The sequence below is a fragment of the Lissotriton vulgaris genome, chromosome 2_1, assembly GCF_964263255.1.
Source record: "Lissotriton vulgaris chromosome 2_1, aLisVul1.2, whole genome shotgun sequence".
In the NCBI taxonomy this organism is placed as follows: Eukaryota; Metazoa; Chordata; class Amphibia; order Caudata; family Salamandridae; genus Lissotriton; species Lissotriton vulgaris.
Genome location: NC_141687.1, coordinates 1,859,837,685 through 1,859,863,644, shown reverse-complemented (window position 1 = coordinate 1,859,863,644; position 25,960 = coordinate 1,859,837,685). Strand labels below are relative to the sequence as shown.

General features: G+C 45.0%; 1 protein-coding gene across 2 annotated transcripts in view; it reads left to right on the top strand.

Annotated features, from left to right (window-relative positions):
- The window catches only part of ANKDD1A (ankyrin repeat and death domain containing 1A), a 392,066-nt gene that overhangs the window by 139,128 nt on the left and 226,978 nt on the right, over positions 1–25,960 (top strand). For both annotated transcript variants that reach the window (XM_086958048.1, XM_086958049.1), the window contains exons 4-5: positions 13,557–13,655; positions 24,600–24,704. In XM_086958048.1, the coding sequence (XP_086814174.1) occupies positions 13,557–13,655; positions 24,600–24,704 (204 nt within the window). The remainder of the gene's footprint in view (positions 1–13,556; positions 13,656–24,599; positions 24,705–25,960) is intronic.

Here is a 25,960-nt window from a genome sequence, read left to right as displayed (position 1 = left end):
TAGTTTGTGTGAAAACCTTGTGTGATGCATTTGGGATGAAGGGGGATTTAGAATTCCTGTCAATAAAAGGGTCCATCACTTGGTTACAGTCTCCTGCAAGATTAACGTTTTCAGATGGGTATTTGAGCAATAATTAAGATATACGAGACCAAAACGTGGCATCACCGCTAGTAGGGGCATACATGTTAAGTAAAGACAAAGGGGTCCTCCCCAGCAGGAGGTTAGTGAGGATCCACCTACCCTCTGTGTCGGCTTCTTGAGATACAAGCTTGGCATTCAGTGTTTTGTGACAAAGAGTTATAACCCCATTCCTCTTGCTATCTCCTGGTGAGAAAAAGATTTCACCAACCCAATTTCTTTTGAGTTTTAGTGATTCGACTTCAGTGAGGGGTGATTCTTGCAGTAATGCAATATTGACATCTAATTTGGAGAGGTGAGATAAGACCCTCTGTCTCTTAATGGGGGAGTTCAAGCCTTTGACATTCCATGTAACAATGTTCAAAAACATGTGTGAGATGAAAATAATAGAAGCATAAGTGAACCAATAACATCTTGTATATTGTGAACAATATTGCTTGTGAGAAATTCAACAATAAGATCTATAAAAAACTGTGAAATAAGCCTTATAATAGGTACGAAGATATTAAAAGTTAAAACCAAATGAGAGAAACTGAAAGAAAAGAAAAGATGAAGAAAAGGAAAGCGAGATTAGATAAAGAGGAGAATGATATAAACAGGTACGATAAGAAGAAAGGCGAGAGAATAAAGAAGAAGTAAGAGCTGTAAAGAAGAATATAAGAAAAAGAATCATATCCACATAGTGGAAGGATGGGGGGGGGACCACATAGAACGATGACGCACCCGGACTCCATGAGGCAAGACGGGGAAGACTTTGGGATGTAAACAACATTCAAAACTCAAAGGTCACGCACATGAGGTTGGGATCTGTGTAATAAAAAAAATAAAAAATGGCTAAAATAAACAGGATGAAATATATCATGACACATTGTGACATAAGACATTATAAGATTATAACCTAAAATGGAAGAAAATAATGAGTCAACAAACTATTATACCATAGCAAAATCCGTTTTTAAAGTCTTGTAAGTAAAACAACATACTGAAACGCTAAACCCTATTCCATTTTATAATGGAAGAAGAGCTATTTAGAGGGTAATGAGAACAGAAAAAGCCATTATACCATAGCAAAAAAACTATACTAAACTTTTATAGTTGTAGCAACACACTAAGGATTTAATCCCTATTCAAATATACTCCGAAATAAAACCTATTTAAAGCGAGTGCTGGAAATATCCATCTTTTCTGGGCATTGTGCATTGAGGAAACTCGTTAACTTTGTTGGGTCCTCATAAGTTGTGGTGTTATTATTAAGAGTGACTTTAAACAGGCATGGATGAAGCAATCCGAAACGTGCTCCAATTGAGCGCAATGCTGGGCGCACATCGAGGAATTCTTTGCTTCTATCTGCTGTGGACTTGGCATAGTCCTGCGAGAAGAATAGTTGTTGACCTGAAAATGAAATACACTTTAGGAGCCTAACTGCAGAAAGCACTTTGAGAAGATCCGTATATTCAAGGAAATATAATATGACTCCCCTTGGTCTTTTTGTGCTTGAGGGTGTTGAATGCAGTGGGCCTAGTCTATGAGCGCGTTGTATATTAAGAGTAGTGCCCTCCAGTAGATTTAGTAGTGACAGCAGAAATTTTTGAAAGAAGGAGATGGGATCTGATCCTTCCTTGCCTTCCGGTAAACCATAAATGCGAAGGTTGTTACGTCTGTTTCTATTTTCAAGGTTTTCGACCTGTTTTTGCAATGATGTAATTTGGGACTGAAAGATGTCTACTTTGTTGTAACAAGCATTGAGAGTTTCACCATTATGTTCAACCTTGGTGACTCTTTCTTCCAATTTTTCCCATCCATCGGTTAGGATTTGTATTTTAGAGTTTGTCTCCTCAACAAATGGCCGCAGAGCTCGAATTTCCTTCAGAAGGAGATCCATTGAGACAGACTAAGATGACTTCAGTGGAGAAGGTGGATTTTGCTTAAGGCGTTTGGTTTTTGTCTTAGTAAGAGAAGAGGTGCCACAGTTCGTAGTCGAAGAAGCAGTTGTTTTGGGCGATGGTGTTTGGGAGTCTTCCATTTTAATGAAGTTCACACGTGGCTTTGAATGAACAAGAAATCTACGATGTGAAGATATTTGTAATGAAGCCTACTTTTTAGCCTACCCATGCAATGAGAAGAGTTAAAAGCTGCGCAGAAAAGGTTATGTGAACCTGCAAGGTATAACGTAAGTGTGCAATTTCACCTAACAATAGTGGGCAGGGCACACTGTAACAGAATTTGTATACCTTTGGCATGGGACAAAATATCAAAACATACATTCACTAGTAGGCATACAATTATATATAAAGGTAATAACTGTATGTTTAAAGAGAAAAGATTACATGTATGAAATGCAATTCGCCACAGTACATTACAAGAACATGTCTATGCCTAAGCAAATCATACTATATGCATACCTTAATATCATATCCAAGAGAACCACTTTAATTCAAGAATCTCGTGGTAAACTCATCTAATAATGTAGGCTCTGAAAGGAACACAGTCAAGAAATGCAGATAATTGCACATACACATTTTAGCACTGCAGAAACAAGGCTACAGACATGCCCAACCAAAACCTATTAATACAAGCATATGAAAGTAATGACTAAAAACGCTTTCTAAATGACTATTAGTGTGAGACCATAGTCGGTGAGCTGGAGTCAGTAAATGAATAAAACATTTCTGCAGTTGAAGAAATTCAACACACAATGGAGATGATTTCCTTTCAGTGGGTGAAAGTCAATAGTGAAGTGAAACACTGCCACTTTAAAAAGACACAGCCTGCACTGTAAATAATCTCCTCAGCAAGCAGGCTGATGATGTGGGTTAAAATGCAGTCAGAATTTCCTTTGTGCCTTAACCTTGAACTCCAACCTTCACTTGGTTAGATTCCTGTCAACATACTTCATTGCAGCCTATGAAGAAACCTCTTCCTTTAAGAAAAGGAATTTCCCTTGCGCTGACAGCTTTAAATTAACTGCATCTGTTGAGCTGGTTCTGAGTGTAATGAGGAGCAAAAAGGGGGCACTGTGCAGTAGAACAGGGCTAAAACATAGTTCATTATTTAGCCTTCAGATGACAGCCTTCATTAATGCAGTCTTATGTTGCCGGTGAGATAAAGTAATGATTTTCCACGCTCCCTCTTGGGCACTGCAATGATGAAATTTTTATAAAAATGTTTGCTCTTCAATGCGTTTTTGACAAAATGATCAACTGGTTTGAGTGAGATTAAATAACACTGTAACTACAATTTACTTTTGCCTTGATTCTTCAATTTGAACATTATTGTATTTCTTCCCTTTTTACATGATCACGATGTTTCCAGAGCCAAGTTAAGGCCTAGGGATTGCTGTCCCGTTCTGAACAAAGTTGAAGCCAAGTGTTATACTATGTGCCAGAATACTCCCAGCCGACGGCCTAGCTCCTAAGGACGTTAGATGTCAGGAAACTTGACACCTAGGAGGGCTTTAAGACTCTGGGCCAAAGGGGTTCAATCAACTTTGAAGACACACATGCTAAAGTGCAAAAGGGTTTGTTGGAATGTCACCGGCCAGAGCTATTCTTCCCCCTATCATTGCGTCTCTACAAGCTATTGCCTTATTTACTAAACTCACGAAACTGAGCGATTCCTCCATTTGCATCTTTAAAGCCATTTTCAAATACAGGAGGCACTCTAAAACAAAATGTATTTTCACTTGCTGCATGATAAAATAAGAATAATTCATGTTGGATTTATTCTAGATTGTTATCATCCCCATACAACTAGTATGTGAACACAGTGCTGATAAAGATCATGGCTCCACTCCTTGAGCAAGCTCATAAAGCTGGCATAAGGGTTGTCTCATGGAAAATGCCATCACATTCACAAGATGTGGGTGTGAAGTTCTTCTCCATACCGCCATCCTTCAAACTCTGCAGGTACAGTGTGGTCCTTTGACCGAATCCACAGTTCATTCCTAAAGTGCCTCATAACTTTTACTGTATCGCCCACAAAGTCCTGCACGGGGTGGGTCCACCTATTCTTGAGGAGATGGTCCAGCCCTATAAGGCCTCTCGTTCCCTCCGCTCTGACCACCAACATCTCCTTCAGGTTGGCAGGGTGAAAAAGGCAAGAACTGGTGGCAGAAGGTTTTCAATAAATGTGGCCTCCTTGTGGAATTTTTTTTTTCTTAGAGTGCCTCCTTGTGGAACTCACTGCCCCTACAACTGCGCTCCGAAACCAGTCTCTTCAGGTTTCGTAAACTTTTAAAAACTTTTTTGTTCTCTGTTTAATCCTTGCATTCTTGTAGCAGTGTTATGTTCTGATAAGCGCGGGGATGCCTATTGGTAACCAGGCGCTATACAAAACTCGGAATAATAATAATAATAATACTGTAACCAGCAATTCATGTGACCTACCTGCTCCTCAAATCTGCAAACTTAAACCAAGAAGGTGGTAAACGCCTTAAATATCAGGAGAGGTCTACAATTATGTTTGAACAAACAAGACTTTGGAGTTCAGGAATATGAATGGTTGGACACCATATGCTACTCAAAGGTGAAATTAGTTGTGTAGAAACAACTCTTGGAAATCAACAGAGTGGCTATATCTCTATTTATAATATTAATTGATCATGTTTGGGATCTTGCCTTGATACCTCTGTGAAGTTTTGTCTAACTTAAGAATGGACACTATCCTTTAGTGATCCCCGTAATAAGCGAAACAAGGAATCTGCCGAAGGTTTTTACTAAGGGTACAACAATATTTTAACAATGGTATAATCTCCTATATAGAAAACACTTAGGGCCCGATGTAGGTAAAATTGATTTACCGATTTTAAATTACCGAATTTTACCGATTCGGTAATTTAAAATCGGTAAATCAATGGGTCCGATATGTAGGTATTCCAGATGTGCTGGAATACCGAATCGGATGAATTCGGTATTTACCGATTCGGTAAATACCGAATCGGTAATGCCCATTCATTCCTATGGGCTTTGAAGCCCATAGGAATGAATGGACATTACCGATTCGGTATTTACCGAATCGGTAAATACCGAATTTCTCAAGGGTGCAGGGGGTGTCACTTTGACACCCTCTGGCACCCCCAAAACAGGCACGGGTGCCATGTGGCAGGCATACCTGCCCTAAGGGCAGGTCTGCCTGTCACATGGCATAGGTGTGCATGCACACATGTGCATGCACACCGGAATCGTTATTTTACCATCAAATAGGATTTGATGGTAAAATACCGATTCGTTAAGGCTCCTGGGACTCTGAAGAGTCCCACCTACATATGGGTGGCTCCGAATCGGTAAAACTACCGAATCGGTATTTTACCGATTCGGTAACTTTACCGAATCGGTAAAGTTACCGATTCTGTATTTTACAGAATCGGTAACTTTACCGAATCGGTAAAGTTACCGATTCGGTAAAATAGTGCACCTACATGTCAAATCATGTATACCGATCGGTAACGGCCGAAAATACCGATTTTCGGCCGTTACCGACCGACCTACATCGGGCCCATAATTTCGATTTTAAAGAAAAGGCTTTTATGGTATACATTACAATTGATTGGATTTTCTTGATAAAGTGAGTTTTATATTGGAATGTCACCAAAATGCATTGAATATTTATGGGATCTCACTAGTATATGGACCTAATGTGACTGAGATTGATATTATTGAATCCTGTGCATAATGATCTGTAATTGGAGGCTAAAGCGGACTTCGTTTAGTGTGTTTTATGTTTTGTCTTTCTGTGTATGGTTTTACATACAAATGTTTGTGATCTCTGAACCATATGTAGATTTTCTTTAAAGAAAATTTGATATGCAATAAATGAAATGCATATTTTTGTAACTTTGATGTAATTTGTTTTTCACAATATGCACACTGCCCTATATTCTTCCTTATCTATAACTCGGGACAGTTTCTTCGTTTTAGTGTCCAGGAAAATGAATTCTTAGTTTGCATCTCTTGAATATTGCACAGAAGGGAAAGTCATACACTGGATGGGGTGTCTGATTGCACAATACAATACTTTGAATCATAATCAAGCAGGGAAACAGCTCAAGATGTACTTCCTCACACTAATGACAACCACAGTGGCACTCTTCGCAAGGATGTAATTTGTAGAACTATTCAGGGCAACAACTTATGAAATCAATCTATATGTTTGAAACACATTACTGCTGATATTATTTATGTATTTCTATTGGTCAAACCTAGCCAAAAGGTAGAGAGGAGCTCTGCATATGGTCAAAGGTCAGCTTAAAGTCGGCAAGCAGTAGTTGGGTTGTGGATTGTTAATGCATTTTCATGTATTGTTCTTTAAAGAGTGAGTCTTCAGCTCTTTTCTAAATTGGAGCAGCATAGGGGCGGTCCTCATAGATATGGGAATGTTGTTCCAGATCCTCAGTGCATAGATGGAAAAGGCCTGTTCTTTTTTACACTTCTTAGTCTGCAGGCTGATGTTGTCCTGGCTGAGGATATAACGAGAACCCCAGAGATGGTGAGCTTGTCTGCAAGTCAAACAAGGGTGCTAGTTGTGATGGCTCTGTAAATGATGCAGCTAGTTTTGAAGTTGGGGGGATTGGCAAGAGGAGCCAGTGGAGTTGTTCAGAAGGGGGTGGGGGGAGGAAGTGATCATATTTCTTCCGGCCACCTGCTGCTGGGGCCTCTAGGAAGCACCTAAGGGTTATCAGAGTTGACTTTGAGAGGCCACCGAGTAGTGCATTACCACCATCCAGATGTGAGAGTACAGTCATTTAAACAGCAGTTCTGAAGTCACTTTCTGGAAAAACAATTTGACTTACTTTAGAAGAGAGAGCTGTACCAGGCCATCTTTTTTTTGGTAATGTGTTCCTTAAGGTGAAGGTTGGTGTCCAGGGTGAATCCAAGTGATTTGGCATTCATTGAGGGTTGATGTTCGAAGCTGTCCATGTTCGTGTCATTCAGTATTGTATGTTTTTTTTTGGGGGGGGGGGGCAAGTTATATGGATTCTGTCTTAGTCTGGTTGAGAGTCAGGTAGGTGCTGGCCTTCCAGGTTTGGATGATGTGCAAGCAGTGTTTGAGGCAATGAGTTTCTTAAGCAGAGGAAACCTTCAATCGATTTGTGCATCATCATCATATTGGTGAATCTTCATCCTGTTATCAGTGAGCCCCAAGTAGCTTCATGTAAAGGTTGAAGGTAACAGAAGACCATATAGAAGCCTGGAGCACTCCACATGTGATAGGGATATGGAGGTGCTCATGTGAATGAACTGGTGTGAGTTGGAAAAGTAGACGGAGAACCAGTGAAATACAGTGCCAGTGATACCAATTTGCAACTCAAGGGTGAAGTGTTTGACTGTGTTGAAGGCATCTGAGATGCCCAGCAATTTAAGAGGCAGGGGTCCTCTTCATCTGTAGTCGAGAGGGCATTGTGTAGGATGTGTAAGGTGGTGGTCTAATTGCTGCAGTGTGATCTTAAGAATGATTGGTAGCTGTACATAGAATGGTTAGCCATGATGTGATCTTGCTTTTTCAGTGATCTTGCAGATGAATAGTAGGTGAGTGATGGGCCCTGCATGGCATTACTACTTGATGCTCTTTCTCACCTTTCATTTTTTTGACGTATTGTGTGTTGGCTTTAATTTAAACATATTAATCCATGGAAGTTCTGCTGCAGGAGACCAAAGTTACTTACCTGTAAGTAAACGTTCTCCTGGTTTGGTAGATTTCATAGATTCATATGTGGCTCTCCCTCCTCTCCTGTTATGAGTCTATGTGTTTTGTACTTTTGTTCTATTGTGATGATAATCTGGGCTAGGTGGTCTCTTGGAAAGTAAAGGCCATCTCGTTCACTGCCTAGCAGCTTAACGTAACAAGGTGCATAGGGTACATAAGATGATATTGTAGTATAATTCGAACATATTTGAGTGCTGGAGTGCTTACGTTATGATACTGTTGCCAGATTTGCCTACTACACTGAGCAAGGTGGCGCCTAGTGGGGAGGTCATTCAAGACTTTTTGGAGAGGTTAGATCTTCCGGCATTGGATAGGGCGCGGGCTGAGTTGCTGGGACAGGACATCACTATTGGGGAGGTTTGTGGAGCAATCAAACATATGGCCTGCAAAAAGACCCATGGGATGGATGTTCTGCCAGTGGAGTTTTAGAGTACATACGTCGACCTTCTGGCCCCTCGGCTAGTAACATTGTACAATACCGCAAGAAAGGAGCACAATATGCCTGCCACTACTCTCGAAGCAGTAATTATACTACTTTTAAAACTGGGAAATCCTCCCCATGATGGGATGGCTTATCGGCCGTTGTCAATGTTGACTACTTTAAGCCGGATATTGGCGACTCACCTACTTCCGTATATGGTGCAATAAATACACATGGATCAAGCAGGGTTTATACCGTCCCAGAACACAGCTCAAAAAATGTGCGCCGCATTCTTAATATCTTAGATGCTGTTACGTATCACAAGCCCTCCGCTGCTGTGCTGGCAATAGATATCGAGAAGGCTTTTGACAGCTTAGAATGGACATAACTTGTTTCAAGTTATGCGGCGGTTTGGCCTGGGAAATTCTTTTGTGGACTCTCCTACAAAAGAGGAGATAACCTCTCGGACAAATTAGTCCATGCTATTACATGGCCATCTAAAGAAAAGAATGATCAATCTGTGACCACCTTGTGGGGTCTCCCACCTATCATACACCACTTCAAATGCCAGAATCGTAATGTCTGTGACCTTACCAGTAACTCCAAGGTATTAGTCACCATGGAACAAATCTACCAACTCAAACAATTCTCCAACTGTGGCACCAATAATCTATGCGATCCGTTGCCCGTGCAATTTACTTTACATAGGCCAGACCACCCAGATGGTGAAGCAACACATCTCCCAGCACAAGAGTCACACTATATGCAATGTCACGACTGCACCACTGGTTACACATTATAAAGAATCAAATCACTCTGAAACAGACATGACATGGCAGGTCATAGACCGTCCACTACTACCCATCCGTTGTGGCAACCTCCAACTCCTACTCAATAAATGTGAGAGCAGATGGATCACACGCTGCAACTCTGTTGCCCAAGGTCTGAATTCGCTCGATGAGTGGAACACAGTGATCACTCCTACCTAGAACCCTCATTCTGCCCTGCTATACTACCACACACTGTGTGAATGATAACTGTTCCTTGATTCAATCACCGTGCATGCATTCCTTATGCTTGCTTTAGATTTGCTCTCCACATTGACCATTTTTTTACACTTTTTACTGTTTGATGTATAATAAATGTTTCTTAAATTTCCCTTGTATGTTTAATTCATGCTGTATATACCAATCCCTGCATTAGTAGTGTAATACATGACACAATTGCTGGTCTCAATTCATGAATCCATGGTTCACACGATACACCACTAATTGTTCCCCTTGTAATTAAGTGGATTGTGTATTACGTAGTACCCTGTTCTCCCAACCTTCACCGGAAATAAGGAGTTTATTATTTCTTTCCCTATATTGAAATTTTCTGATGTAAATTCTTACTCCGATCATGTGTTATATTCACCAGTGTCCCCCTTGCCTAAAATTTCGAACCGACTTGTCAGTCCGTGTATATCATCACCTGTATGTATTGTCCTTGCCTTACAATTGTGAATCATTATTCTAGATTTATGTCAGAATATGTTTCAAACTTCACCTTGTCTCAGTGTCTATTGGCATACTGCCATCTCTATCCTCCCTCGTCCTCCCCGGGGCACTAGGAATCTGCCCACATGCTCTAGTTCTAATCAACAGCGCTCCCGATTGACCGAAGCATTCTCACGTGACTGTCAGCTTTTACATATCCAGGCTATGTCGAGCAGAACTCTTTAGATGCTTCACTCATTCCCCTAACCCTCCCGGACTAATACCGGCCCTCTGGACCACGATTTAGCTGGTCGCTGCCCACCTCCGGATTCAACGCTCCATTCCCCCGCAGCGAGTAGAATTAATTTCTCAGGTAAGATCACGGATCACCATAGTCATTATGTACTCGTGATAGACTACCTGCCTATCCCCGGGTTGTAACCCCGCCCGTTTTCATTTTTCTCCTCCCCCCTCTTTAGAGCCCAGCCATTCACGCTCCTTCCCTTGACGTTGGACCTTCCTCACATGGTAAGACTATGGCGCCCCCGTACACGGGTTTTCTCCACTCATGGCCGTCGTTCCCTCTTAGTTACCCCCATACCTGTCCCCTTCCTTTTAATCCATAGATCTCAACCAAGCTATTGTAACGCTGCCTCGCCCCAAGTTTTACTACGGTTCCAGACGAGCTGAACTCACCCTCTGGATTCTTCATTCCCTCTTCCCTATCCAGGTAATTTCCTTTTCACCCTTCCAGTGCTCTCCTCTCCCTTACTTGATTCTCTCTTGTACCTGGGCTTCATTCCAATTGATTATCCCTCCCTTCCCTCCTGATCCTATAGATCACTTTTCAAACGTGTAACCATCATCCTGATGATGACCTCGAATTAAAGAGGTTGAAACGCCGTCGACTCTACAACGCCATTCGCGGCAAACAAAGGGTCATCCACAAATAATGAAATTATGTTTGTGATTGTAAATACTTTAGTCTGACCACCACTGATCTTTGTTTTCTCGCCGCCTCACGTTGTTTCTTAATCACATGTGTCACTGCGCTGTTTACTCACTGCTATACTTCCAGTGCACATTTGGTTGTTATGGGTACTGCAAATTAGTTGTGTTTTGTGCTTCTATATGTAAATAACAACCCTTCCACCTTGACTTGGTCTCCCTCGTCCCTTTCCTGTGCTTTGTGATTGATATATGTTTTTTGAGCGGTCCCCTTGCAAGATATTCCAGTTAAGAAGCTGTCTTACTGCTTTAAATACTTACCGGGTCTCAGCTGGGTTAACGGGTTTCCTCCTGTTTCTGTTCACCTTTGTGGACTGGACAGCTCTTTTATATCACCAGTCTACAGCGCGGGTTAAAACGGGTGGGATGATTTTGGAGGCCTGTGTTTGGGGTCGGGGAACGAGACCGGGTTGCCCCCTATCCCCAATGCTGTTTGCCTTGGCCATGGAGCCGCTGGTGGTCCGGGCCTGGACGGGTTTACATTATCAGGGACTTCAAGTGCGCGAACAAGTCCACCATATCGCACTCTATGCTGACGATCTTCTTATGTTTTTGGCGGACACGGAAGATGCTCTTCGGGGTGCTAGGACTCTGTTGTTTGACCTTGGCACCATTGCTGGCCTTAAAGTAAATTGGGCAAAGACTTGTTTGTTTCCTACATTGCCTTCGACCGAAGGTCCACTGACAATGCAGGGAATACAGTGGGAGCGTCAATGCCTGACGTACCTTGGCACTCGTATTTATTATACCCAACCCGACTTATTGGAGCGTAAGGTGGGTAGAACCATTAGGGGCCTCAAGGGCTGTATCGAGTTTTGGAGCGCAGCTTCGATCAATGATGGTTGGGTTCCTCTGGACCTCAAGTAGGTGGAGGTTGGCGCTTTACACACTAATGAGACCGATGTCGGAGGTCGACTTGGCTGTCCCAGATTATGAAACGTACTATTTAGTGGCGCAGTTGCAGAGGTTTACTCAGACGATTGCACGTACATTTCGGGACCCACCTGATATGGATGAGCATCAGGTTTTTCGACAGACACTGTCAAGATTGCTATTGCAGTTGCCTCTCCCGACCTCCTCTCTCACTCTGGAAATGGTGACTTTTAAACTCTGCTGGAACAGAAGCCAGCGTGAGCACATGTTGCGTGGCCCAATATCCCCGAGATCCCGCTAGTAATGTGCAGTGCCCTACCACATAGGGCGATTGGGGGGGCGCAGAATGACAGGGTGGCAAGGGGCCTGACCACCATGGGGGACCACTACGCAGATGGTGCTGTACTCCCATATGAGGTATTACAAGACAGGTTTGAGTTGGTCCAGGGGTACTATCTGATGCACATGGCGCTCATGATGGCCATTCAAGCACATTGGAAGGAGGGGTTGAGAGAACCTCCAACTCCAATGGCTTGCCAATACGTAGTTACGGCAGCAGGCACCATTAAGGCGGATACGAGAGACTCACCCCTCTGTGCTCACTTCGACAACAATGGGAGGATGACTTAGGTGTGGAAATCACTGAGAAAACATGGGCAGGTTTAATGGAACGAGCGTGGAAAAGCACTAGTAATACACACTTCCAATTGGTGCATTTTTTTATACTCCGCAGGGCTTATCTTACCGGCAAAAATTAATCCGCAGTTTAAAGTAAATTCAGCAATGTGCCCACGCTGCAGTACAATGGGAGCATATTTCTCTCAGATGATGTGGGGTTGTCCTCAGATAGGAACGTATTTGGAGGAGGTCGTAATACTTCTGCAGATTGTCATGACTAGGTACATAGAACCCACAATGGGCCTCTGTTTGCTACAATGGTTTCCTCACACCTCTAAGAACATGGTATCGAGCAAATTCATAAATTTGGAGCTTTTGCTGGCAAAGAGGGAAATCACAACTCACTGGAAGGCCAGGAAGGGTCCTAGTTATCGGAAATGGCAAGCCGAATTTCTTAAGTGGCGGAATGTGAAGGGACTACGAGGCTGCAGCTGGCAACCCGCTTCAACAGCGAAAAGGCACTAGAGATGGCAAGGGCCTGGGAGGCACTGGTGGTATTATTAAAATGTCCAGACACGTTCTCTGATCTGGATTCAGACGCGCCAGCTTGAGATGCGTTGCCTTGAGGGATTGCCATATCTTGGGGAGATATGCACTTTGGTGTGTTGCTTGGGGGCTACCTCTGACAGACGAGAACTGTGTAATTGCTTGTTGTTGTACATCTGATTACTGCCATGACTACTGCAGCGGAGTCATGTAATTACAAATAAATGTATAAAGTTATTACGCCAATGGGGTGGGGGTGGGTTATAAGGGAGGGGCAGGAGTCTGCATTTAGCAATGCCAGGTCTGTGACAAGTGGGCATAGACATCTCTTTTCTGCTCTTTTGATGAGAGAGGTTATTGCACTAGGTTGGGTGGCAGGGACTTATGGACATCAGTTTCCAGGGACTGTGCTTTATAGCGATATGAGCATTTGTCTGTTGTTAATAATTGTCCTTGTTTATGCTATGCCTAATAGCATGATGACGGGATTGTATACTTATATGCATATTGAATCTATATGTGTTGTTTGTATTAAAACAATAAAAATATATTAACAAAAAAAATTATACTGTTGCGAGAGCAGTAACTTTTAAATATATCCTAGCAACATTTTCATATTTCAAAAAGCAAGTAAATTGATTATGTAGTTATTGTAATTCAAATACATTTAAAAGTGAGCAGGGTCGTGTTAGACCATCTCTGCTGTCACCATTAGACGTTTGGAGTAGTGTTCACAAGGCCTAAGTTGTAATCAGTGTTTGTTTTACCCACAGTTTGGTATGAATGCTCTGCTGCTGAGTGCGTGGTTCGGCCACCTCCGCATTCTTCAGATCCTTGTAAATGCCGGTGCCAAGATCAACTGCAAGAATAAGGTGAGGAACCTTCCTGGGGATGCTTTTTGTAAACTGACTGCTAATGGAGAGAGAGTTTGGGCTGCAAACCATTAAAGTTGATTTATCAACATAGGTACCATTTATTTTAAGCATCCTAACAAGCATTTCTGCACCAACGGTCCAAACTTTTTAGGAACTTTGAAATCTGTGGGCAGCTGGAAAAGAGGCAGCGAGCCTGCACTTGCAACGAACAAGGAATTCTATTGAAGGGACCTAGGCATCTGTTCCTGGCATAAACAAGGACAAATGGCTGAACGCAATGTTGCATGCTATGCTATCTATCAAATCTAGGTTGTCAGCTTGCATTCTTTGCAGCTGGAAGCGGCCGCTGTCCCCATGACATCACTGAGAGTCCTTGCTCTTGGTTCCGCCCGTTCAACTTCCAGGTTTGTGCTTTACATTTACTGATAATGTTTACGTTTTGCTCAGCCCCTTTCAGTAATGGAAAGTAAAGATGGACAATCAGGACTCCTTGGCCGCAGACTCGTGTAGCCCAGCAGTCTCATATTTAATCATTTTTGTTTGCTTGGGCAATCCCACTGCCGGATGAGGAGTGATATCATATTTCTTAGCATTTTCTAAGGAGGGACCTGCAGTGAAGTGTGTATTCAAGCTGATGGACTGAATTATTTTTCCATTACGTAGGTTGTCTCCACTCTACTGTTCTCTGAAACATTAGATGGAAGACGTGTGTCTAAGGGAAAGGCTGTTAACTGATGGCATCGTTGTGACTAAAATAATACAAAATAGGATTTGTGTGGTACCCTGGCGTTAGTAGCTTTGTTAGCAGACACCCAACAAACAAGCATTTACAATGCAATGGTTTCGCCTTTGGAAAAGTTAGAGTTATTGGCATTGCTCATGACATTTCTTTTTTTTTTTTTAACTTATAAATAAATGGCATTGTTATTTACATTGCCAACAGCTCTCACAGCCCACACAGCCCACACAGCTCTCTCAGCCCACACAGCTCTCTCAGCCCACACAGTTCTCACAGGCCACACAGCCCACACAGCCCACACAGCCCACACAACCCACACAGCTCTCACAACCCACACAGCTCTCACAGCTCTCACAGCTCTCACAGCCCACACAGCCCACACAGCTCACACAGCTCTCACAGCCCACACAGCTCTCACAGCCCACACAGCTCTCACAGCCCACACAGCTCTCACAGCCCACACAGCTCTCACAGCCCACACAGCCCTCACAGCCCACACAGCTCTCACAGCCCACACAGCCCACACAGCTCTCACAGCCCACACAGCTCTCACAGCTCTCACAGCCCACACAGCTCTCACAGCCCACACAGCTCTCACAGCTCTCACAGCCCACACAGCTCTCACAGCTCTCACAGCCCACACAGCTCTCACAGCCCACACAGCTCTCACATCCCACACAGCTCTCACATCCCACACAGCTCTCACATCCCACACAGCTCTCACAGCCCACACAGCCCACACAGCCCACACAGCTCTCACAGCCCACACAGCTCTCACAAATGCTCATCTCAATTCCACTCCAAATTACACATAGAAGCAAGTTTTCTCAAAACAGTTATCTACTCTTCAACATTCTCCCCTTTTTCTCTGTATGCTCCCGCCAAAATAATATCTTTCGAGAAACGTTGAAGTCTTGGGCAACGAATGCAGATCATGTTTTTTAAAACATATCTCAAAATCATTCAACTCCCCTGCTTGATCCGCTGTCAGGGTAGGCAAGTATTAAAAGATCTCTTGCCCTTCTGGGCCTAGCCAATGTAAAAGAAGGGAATTCTTCTGTGCAAAGTTCCGTAAGGTTAAGCACAAGTTAATTTGGGGGTTGCTTGTGCTTCACCCTGACAGAGATTGTGGTTCCTGCTTGAGTAGGGTTTCACCGCCATCAACCGTTAGCCAACAGTGATCAATGATACAAATCTCAACAATGATGAAGAGTGCAAACCTGAACCTGCACTAGGATACTATGGCCATGTCTGAACTGGGGTGGCAGAGTGGGCTAAAGAACGGTGATGGATTAAACCCAGAACTCTTGACTGGGTGTGAGTGTTTGATTGGTTCAGATGCTCCGTTCATCACCACCCTCTTTTGTACCACATTGTTCGCCATAAGTTAGCAGGGTATGCTCAGACGTGAGTCCCTTGCTCACTTTGCCACTGGATTCAAGCAAGCCTGGCCGAAGTCGGCTGTAATGCCAGAAACCGGTCCTAGGAAGCTTGAATCTGGTCCAGGGAAGGCACGGCTTGGCAGTTTGGGCTGGACTGTTCCCATGAGGCACAGGGTCAGACTGATTTGCATATGACCATGTCTGAACTGGGGTGGCAGAGTGGGCTAAAGAACGGTGATGGATTAAACCCAGATCTGTTGACTGGGTGTGAGTGTTTGATTGGTTCAGATACTCCGTCCATCACCACCCTCTTTTGTACTGCTAGGATACAGTAGCGGTACAACAGTGCCTTTGGAGACAAGCCTCATAAATAACAGGGGAAAATCTGGCCTGACACTCAAGATTTATGAATTCAAAGCTTAACCAGCAGTCACCACCAATAACAGATGCTGCAAATCTGAAAACACACTAAGCATTACTGAGTAATAGGAAACACTTAACCGCTTCGCCGCGGCGGCTTTTCCCGCTGTGCGCGGCATTTTTAAAAATCGCGCGTTACGTGACAAAGCCAGCTCGTCATCCGCGCAGCGCAGGTAACGCCCATGACGAGCTGGCTTTGTCATCCGCGTCGAAGGGGTTAAATACGCACTGATTACTGTGTAATGAGGCACATTTACACATGCCATTAGGTTTAATGAGTGATGGTGAAAATATGAACATGCGTAAAGGATTACTGAGTGTTGGAGAAAATGGTAAGAGACATAATGGTGGTAATGGTAATTCTTAACATATGATGGATTTCTTGCCACAGTGGTCCCCACTCCTGCATTGTGCTTGCATGGCACAATAATAGTATTTCCTAACATATTTTAGGGTTGCTTGGAACAATGGTCCCCACCCTTGTAACAATTGCGCTGGCACAACACTGTTAATGCTTGGCATTTTGAAATTACTATTACTACTGCTTGGAGGCCTCAACCTCTATGATCGTTTTCCAGTCTGCAGTAATACATGCAATCACTAATTAATCCATTCATGCACTGACAAAGTCTTTGAGCTATCAAGCAATGTGCTTACTCGCTCAAGTATTAATCGATCATGCAGTAGTTAATCTGTTCAATTGTTGACTCACTATCACATTAATCTACTCACCCATTCTCAAAACCTCAAACATGAACTGGCCAATCAATGAAAAGTCACTTTCAATTATTAAATAGGCAGAAATGTTGTCTTTGCCATGGTTGTTGTTTCTGTCAGCCGTGGCTTAGTTGTTTTCATGGTTGGATACTTCTGAGTTTTCATCCTGTTTCTGTTGCCTTCAATCTACCTCCCTTGTTTCTCTGCCTGATTCTGTTAGCGCACCTACTGGTCTACCCTCTCCTGTCAGTCACCACTGATGTACTCCGGCTTCCAGTTTGCACTTGGAGACTCAGACCCGGAAGCTAATGAGCAGCAGGACTGTCAAGTTTTAGGATGTTTTATTTCCTTCAATTAACAAGCAAAAGCTGCTAATTTAGAGCTACTTCCAGGTGAGCTAACAGTAGTTCGCAAGCTGCTCTTTGGAGAAGCCTGGTTTACGCTTAGCGTTACATGTTAAGCGCGCATCAATGTTTTGTTGAGTCACAGCTGTTTTAAAAAAAATAGATTTTTGGGTAAAAACCAATTAAAAAATATTTCTGTGAGCAAAAACTGCCACGCTTGAGTTTGTTTACTGTTTCTAAGCTGACGACTTAGCCTTATATTAACAGGATCCATTCACTCGTTTTACAGTATTGTTTTCCACTTCTAAGTCTCACAGTCAGCTTGCAAGATTTAGAATGGTCAGCACAGCAGTCCTGCATAAATTAAGAGAGAGGGCCAATGCCTTATCTCTTGGTGTTTAATTTGTTTTGTTCATGTTCGCAGACAAATGTCCGGGGAAAAACAGCTTCTTTTTTAATTAAGCGTAATTCATTTGTTATTGTTAATCTCTTTGCTTCGGTGTTCTATTTTTCAAAGAAAGGCTTTAAATGCAACGAGAAATGAATATTTTGGATCTGCCTCATCTTTCCTCGAAATGCACAAAGAAAATTGATTTTGCAAAAGGGAGAAAGGTGAAAATCCTAAGAAGTAATTCTAGGTCATAGTCTTAACCGGTTTTCTAAGAGATTAGGTCCAAAAGTCTAAATGCTGCGGGCTTTCATAGGTTTTGTTGGACGAACTGAAAATATGATGACAGATGGTTCATTGCATAAGCTGCTCACGTGCTGTATTCACAAAACAATTTCGATAAAACATGTGTTTAGTGCCATTCCTCTTACTAAAATGACTCCAGCGTTCTGACAAATACACACGCCCTCCCTCCATCAGCACTGTCTCTCAATGCATTCACGGCTAAAGCAGCCAACTTCGAAGCTGGGGAACCAGGTTGGAGTCTGGCGGGAGGCTCACGCATCCTGTAATTTTGCGCAAATCACTTAATTTCCCATGCCTAAAAAAATACCAAAATGAATGTGTCAGTCTGATATGCAATTGATGCTCATGTAAAGCGCTCTGATATCTTTGGGTCATGTTCGCTCTGTATAAAACTCCAAAAATAAATGGGTTACGGAGGATGACACATGCTTGGGGATCAAAGCCCAACAATCCCAATAGCATTCACTACATCGTGGTGTTGAAATTGGGCATGCTGAGTGTAAGAAGGATCTTACCACCGGTAGCACTGCACCATTAACACCAGTAAGTGTATCACGTCTATTGCATGAAGGACTTCATCCCCCGAAATACAGAACCCATGGCCCTTGCGGTGCAGTAGAGGACGGTCAAGGACCGCTCCCTTTAACAATACTCTGGTTGGGGTAAGGCCGTGATGCGAGGGGCAGCTGTGTACCTTGGGAGGTGGAAGGCAGGGCGTAAATTATGTGACACTTGAAAGCCTAATTTTCAAATAGAGGCCTCCTTTGTGAGCGAGGTAAAGGAGTCACTCACACTACCAGTGCTGCTTGTAAAGAAAGGGCGGACACCGCCAGGAACCGGAGGCAAAGGCAAGAACATGTGGGAACATGTGGGAAGACGATCCAGTCACGTAGCACAGAAGCAAGACCTGGCCTGACCTAACACACGGCGGGAGTGCGAATCAACTCGGCACACTTCAGACCCACTCTCTGAACAAACTGCTGAACTCCTGAACAAACTCCCCTGAACACCATGGCAAACTCTGAGGCAGCCGCTACCAACTACTGAGCGTTCAAACAAACTGCACATAACTCAACAGACTCTCCTGCAGCCAAGCAAACTGCTCGACTCCTTGGTAAAGTCTCATGAAAAAAACAAAATAAACTCCTTCCTACACAACCAACAGCTGAACTGCTCACAAAACAAAAAACCTACCCGTTATACAATCACAAAAACGGTTCATGCCCCCAACAAACTCCTTCGCAGGCACGGCCCCCGTCGCAGCTCCCACTGGCCTCCGCTGACGTCGAGGGTTCCCCCGGAGTCAGCCACTCACAGCGCGGCTCCCGGGGCAGATCCTGATGACGCGGCGAGGCTCCAACCAACGGCGGCGCAGCTCACGGGGACAGGCCCACTGCAGCGGCCAATCAGAGCGCGCCTCTGTCGACGAGCCACCAATGCGGTCGCAGCCCCTTCGTGCCTCGGCCAAGGTGCCGAGCAGCTGACGGGCGGCAGCACCTACGAGGACACGGGGGGCGGGAGAGGAACGGACGGCGGGAGGGGGCGGGAGAGGACACAGGGGGCGTGAGGCACGAAAATTGGCACAAGTGCGGCGTGGGCAGCCGCGGATTAAAAAAAAATAAAAAAAAATGGCGGCAGCACCTACGAGGACACGGGGGGGGGCGGGAGAGGAACGGACGGCGGGAGGGGGCGGGAGAAGACACAGGGGGCGGGAGGGGGGCGGGAAAGGACACGAGAGGAACGGACGGCGGGAGGGAGGCGGGAAACGGCGGGAGGAGGGACACAAGGCAGGACAGCAGCAAACACGGCCCGGCCGGACCAGACACGGGGGCGTTCCCGGCGTGTCGTGACGTCGGCAAAAGCCAAAGAATCTCGGGAACGCCCCCGTGTCTGGTCCGGCATTGACGGACGCCTCTCTGTTCCAATGGCTAGCCTCCATTTATGGAGCTAGCCAATGAAGCAGAGAGGCGGGTTAAAGTCACCCATACTAGAAACTACAGATTTCGCTGGAGGAGGAGCCTAACGGCTCCGCCCCCCAGCGAAACCTAAAAATGGGTACCCCTATACAAACCACTTTGTCGACTGGCCGGTTATGCATGCTCTGAGTATACGGCAGCAAAGGATCAGTTTGGGGCAGATCTGGATGTTTGACACTTCCCTCACGTAGCACTATGCCCTTTTTTAAGTTGTAAGGAAAGTCTATCCAATTCCATATGCAGATTGGGCACAGTGCTGTACAATGCCCCGCATCTCATTAGGGATCTCCCCAAACTACTCTAACTCTTAAAAAAAAAGAAAGTCTAGCTTGCTTTATTTGAAGGTAAGCAACAAATTAGATCCAGCACCTGGGATTGTGAATGCGGCATACACCTCTGACTTGTCGACATTCTGGTGACCTAGTGGCCCGTCCTACAAGGGGTCTCCAGGCCACAGTGACAGTTGTCTTGCCCTATTGCAGGTGTGACTAATATCATGTTTTCTCTGCCGTCATCCTCCATGCTTGACTAGGCCAGGGAAAATACATATTCACATAAGAGTCTTAAGTCCATGTTCTCAGAGATACTGCCTTTAGTACTCCATTCACACACACTGGCCGGTCACCTAAGTTAAGGATAGGCATTAACTACAGCTCATGCAAGCCAATATATTGCGAGGAAATGGAGTTAGGCGAGGCTTATGGAGTCACATGTGGCAATTGGTGCGCCCATTTTTGGGTCAAGTCTACGGGACAAAGCATACGCTTTCTGTTGCGAAGTGTTTTGTGGCTTACCAAGAGATTAGAGGGGTTTGGAGCCCACCTATTGCTTACCATTGTTTTATTTACTTGTCACTCATTTGTCTGCTTCTTATTTGTGTCCTAGCTTGTCAGTTTTGTTTTTGTCCTTCCATGGATTATTGCCACTTTACAATTTCTTTGATTGGCTGGCACTGCTGCTTCCACTACTTGTTTTTTAAATTTAGCTTTTTATCCTTTTGTTTGAAGCTATCCTTTAGAGAATTGGTCTTCAAACTTTTTAATGCTGCACCACCCTCCACCCCTAGTGGAAAAAACAAATCATCGGGCCCCCTCAGAAATGTTTTACAATTATTTTATTAAATTGCCAATGTTTAAACATTATTTAAACATTACTGTTAAGTTATGTTACTGTTTTAAAAATGCAATCAAATAGATGATTGCCAAACATGCTATTTTGGCCTTACTAATGCGTATAAGTAACCACAGTGTGATTATTAGAAGTGGGGGTGGGTATTTTGAAGAATGTTTGGAGTCCCTTTCCTTTTGACACATACTCCCAGCTAGAATATAAGTAACAAAACACGTTAGTGCTGGCCCATTACAGAGCGGCTTACTGATGCTCATTGTTTTCAGCTTTACACAAAGTACTGTTATCAGCATAATGCTTCTTTTGGCTGGAGTTTGGTCCCCCCCATAGTACCTCTATCGGTACGCCGCCGCCCACAGCCCCACAACATTCACAATATAATATACAGACACAGTGTTATTTGGAAAAAGGAGCTGCAGGTTTATTTGATTTACAAATAAAAGGTGGGTTATCTTACAGGGGATCCCGTCCGCCCCGCAACCCCTCGTTGCAGGGCACCTGAAGTTTAGCCAAAGAACCCCCAGCGGCCGTAGCCCGGTTTGTACCTGGGAGGATCTCTCCTCCCACTGGTGAACCTATCGTCCACCCAACTCCGCCCTCTGAACAAGGGAGAGTGACTCACACCTTCCCCAGCCGGGTGGAGCGCTATATGGCAAGCACCCGGTTGCTCAGGTTTACAACCGCCCTAAGGACTAACGGGGCGCCGTCGTACTCCAAGTTCCCAAGAAGGACCCCTTGAAGCATGTATGACTTATGCACGGTGTGCTTTGCACTGGAGGCTTCAGGTCCTGTTCCTGCGCCTTTCCTGTTTTGGGAGCGCCCTGTAACTCCTCCTGCAACAAGAGACAAACATTAATAGCGGTCCCCCTCCCCACTTCCCACCCTTCCAACGGGTGAGCGGTAGGGAGGGGAATTGGAAAGGTGTTGGATCTAAGGGTCCTGGAAGGGGAGTGGGACTACCTATGGCCGGAGCTGCTGAGGAGGCCAGGGGGCAGCCTGGGGCGAGACCTGGCTGGAGAGGTTGCAGCAGACAAAGAGAGCGCGTGGGAGGAGGGGCCACCCCTATATACTCGCAGCCCTGCTCCCTCCCCAGCAGCTTGCTCGTGCCGCCCCCAAGGATGTGCTGCCCGGTTGCCCTCAGCGATACTACGGGGCCTGCCCTCCTATGGGGTCCCTTGCAGGGACCACGGGCATCCTGCATAGTACCTCTATCGGTACGCCGCCGCCCACAGCCCCACAACATTCACAAAATAATATACAGACTCAGTGTTATTTGGAAAAAGGAGCTGCAGGTTTATTTGATATACAAATAAAAGGTGGGTTATCTTACAGGCGATCCCGTCCGCCCCGCAACCCCTCGTTGCAGGGCACTTGAAGTTTAGCCAAAGAACCACCAGAGGCCATAGCCCGGTGTTGTACCTGGGAGGATCTCTCCTCCCACTGGTGAACCTATCGTCCACCCAACTCCGCCCTCTGAACAAGGGAGAGTGACTCACACATTCCCCAGCCGGGCGGAGCGCTATATGGCAAGCCCCTGGTTGCTCAGGTTTACAACCGCCCTAAGGACTAACGGGGCGCCGTCGTACTCCAAGTTCCCAAGAAGGACCCCTTGGAGCATGTATGACTTATGCATGGTGCGCTTTGCACTGGAAGCTTCAGGTCCTGTTTCTGCGCCTTTCCTGTTTTGGGATCGCCCTGTAACTCCTCCACAGCCCTGGGTGTGACCTCCGCTCGACGATAGCATCCTATCCTTCGTAATTGGAAAGGTGTTGGATCTAAGGGTCCTGAAGGGGAGGGGGACTACCTATGGCCGGAGCGGCTGAGAAGGCCAGGGGGCAGCCTGGGACGAGACCTGGCTGGAGAGGGGGCAGCAGACAAAGAGAGCGCGTGGGAGGAGGGGCCACCCCTATATACTCGCTGCCCCGCCCATACTACTTGCTCGCGCCGCCCCCAAGGATGTGCGGTGCCCGGCTGCCCTCAGCGATACTACGGGGCCTGCCCTCCCATGGGGTCCCTTGCAGGGACCACGGGCATCCTGCAGTATTCCCCCTTCCACCGGATCACTTGAGGTCCCCTTTGAGGAGTCCGTCTCTGTCTCTCTCCCTGCGCTCTGTGTTGCTGTCTGCTGCTTGACTACTTCTCTCTGCACCCTCCCTATTCGACTTGCCTGTGCTCTTTCAGGGGCTTCCATGGTTGGACTGACCTATAGAGCCTGATGGGTTGGTCAGAATGGTCAGTGTTTGAGCCAGTTTTTTCACTGTTTGTGGGCTGACTTTATGGTCTGGTGGACATGTTTGTAGTGTTGATTTCCCATATACAACCACAAACATTGCCTGTAGTAAGCACCAATGCATGCTGTTCCCCATACCTTCCGTGACACCTATGCAACAAGTCTTTACTACTTGAAAACTGCCCTATTTGCAAATGTGCGCCACTTTTGTAGCTATCTAGTTCGCTAATAGGGATCACATTTATTTGTGGTGCCTTTGGTTATTGTCTGTCTCAGTCCGACGACGTGTGCTTCTCCCCAATATTTTTACCCTACACATGCCCACCATAATGCTTTTGCTCCTATCCTCCTCTCTTTTCTTTTGCTTCCCCTCCGGACCTCTCACTATGTTGCTTTTGCGTCCCATCCTATGTTGTTTTGGTGTTCCCCACGCACCCTTACTGGTGTTGTGTGCGATTGCCACTACCCTCCTTGTGTTGCCTTGGCGCCCCCATACCCTCTCCGTGTGGCTTCCTCTCACCCCGCCAGCCTGCTTAAGAATAAGAAAACCGTTTTGCACCCTTTAGTTTCTTTTTAGTTACCTGTGCAACTTGGATCACTAACTAGAAAGGTAAAAAAACCCAGTCCGTTTATAGGTTTCCGCATTAGATGTGTTCACACTTACAAAATGGCACATACAGCCAACTGAAAAGCTTTCGTTCATTTTAACTCTTGGGTTCTGCGCAGTGTGGCTAAAAAGCATTGGCAAAGCCAGTAGTTCACAAAAACAAGACCTATTGGCTTTAGCCATGCTTGTTTTCCCTCTGGATTGGTGCTATTGACCTGCTCATCCTCTCCAGGGTTTCCCACTTCTGTCAGTAGGGCAGAGATACCAGAACACACTTTACAGCCTGTTTTCAGGGGAAGAAGAGAACTACAGTGGCTGTGAACTCTTGCCAGCCCGACTGGTCCTTGGCCCCTCCGTAGTTTGCAAAAGGGATACAACTTAATCTCCTTCCAGTTTGTGTTGAGGGATGTGACTGTTCCTTATTGAACAACCAAAAAATCAGGGGCGGTAGAGGCCAAGGCTAGGTTTACCATCCTTACTGTACATAGCTTCACAAATTTCGGGTATATCGAAAAAAACGGACCTATGGGAGAACTAGAATTCAATGAAAGTTCATTGTAATCACCCTTATTGAAGACTGAATGCTTTGGGTATAAATACCCTAATTGCGTATGGTTTGTGAGTAGACATGTTTATCGTTATCATTAGTATGTTATCAAATGAAATGTCATCAATGGTAATGAAAAAATTACTTTCTATTTCAGAATGGCTTGAACATGCTGCACTGTGCTGCTCAGAGAGGTCACATCAAGGTGATGGAGTTTATTATGGAAGAGCTGGAGGATGTTCGTCTTGATAAAGTTGACAAGGTAGATTTATGTTGCAAAAAAAGCAAAGTGAAGCTGCATTCATTGCCCATTTAAAGTTGCACTGTCTGCAGGGGAAATCTTTTGATATTAAAAGCTTAAAGGGGGCTGAGAGCCGGTCCATTACTTACCTTTGGTTGGCATCCATGTTGCTCATGTTCCCTTGCTTCTTATTAATCAGCAGCTCACTGCTTCTGTCTTGGCTTCGAGTTTCTGTCCCTACAGTGGAGCATGGACCAACTCAAATTTCCGGTCTGTGACCAGTGTCGTTCCACTGTCCGTTCGCTTCGGGAGGTTTTTTACTTTTAGATATAAATTCTCTAATTGTGCATGTATCTGCAGTCCATCCGCCCCCCCCCCCCCTGCTGTCTGTGCTTTTCTTTACTCTATCCCACCTCCTACTGTCTGTGTTTTTGCCCAAACCTCCCTCATCCACTCTCTCATGTTGCTTGACTCGCCTCACTTTTCCCGCGGTCTTTCTTTGTGTGTGACCGTCTGCCTCCATTCCTCGTTTTCCAACTACTCCCTCCTCAAACTCCCCTCATATTGCTTGCCCTCCTCCCACTGCCCATTTTCTTGGTGCCCTCCTACCTCCGTTCCACGTCTTCCATCAACTACCCTCCTCATGTTGTTTGCCACCTCCTGCTGTCCATTTTCTTTACGCCCTCCTACATCCATTCCTGGTTTTCCACCAACTCCTCCCTCACAGTCCCTCATATTGCTTGCCCATCCCACATACTCACCTCCCACTGTTCTGCCCCCTCTGGCCCTCTGGTCCACCACAAAAAATAATTAACAAAGCCAAATAGATCTGTTGTTTTAGAGCTGTTGCACAGCAGAGTGGGCTGTTGTAAAACATGGCTTAAAGTAAACAGAAAATAGCGCTGCGATGCGTTGAATGTTGACCATGCCATAGTGCTTTGTTTTTATTTACTTTAAGCCATGTTGCACAGCAGCCGGCAAAATATCTAAAAAAAACATTAACCACGCCAATAGGTCTTGAATAGGCGAAGCCTACTGGTTTTGCCATGTGCTTGTTTCATATGCAGCTCCCTGTCGGAAAAAAATCATGATTCAGAGGTATTTTATGCTGGCTAGAGACCTCTTTAGTTGTCCCTCACTTTTAGTAGGAGCTATTAGAGAGGGGTCACAGAGGCCCCCTTCTCATCCATTGGCTGTTCTAAGTGTCAATCATATATTGATCAGCCCAAATTCCTTACCTTTTGTTTGATGGTAACTTTCATTCATAATGTATAAAA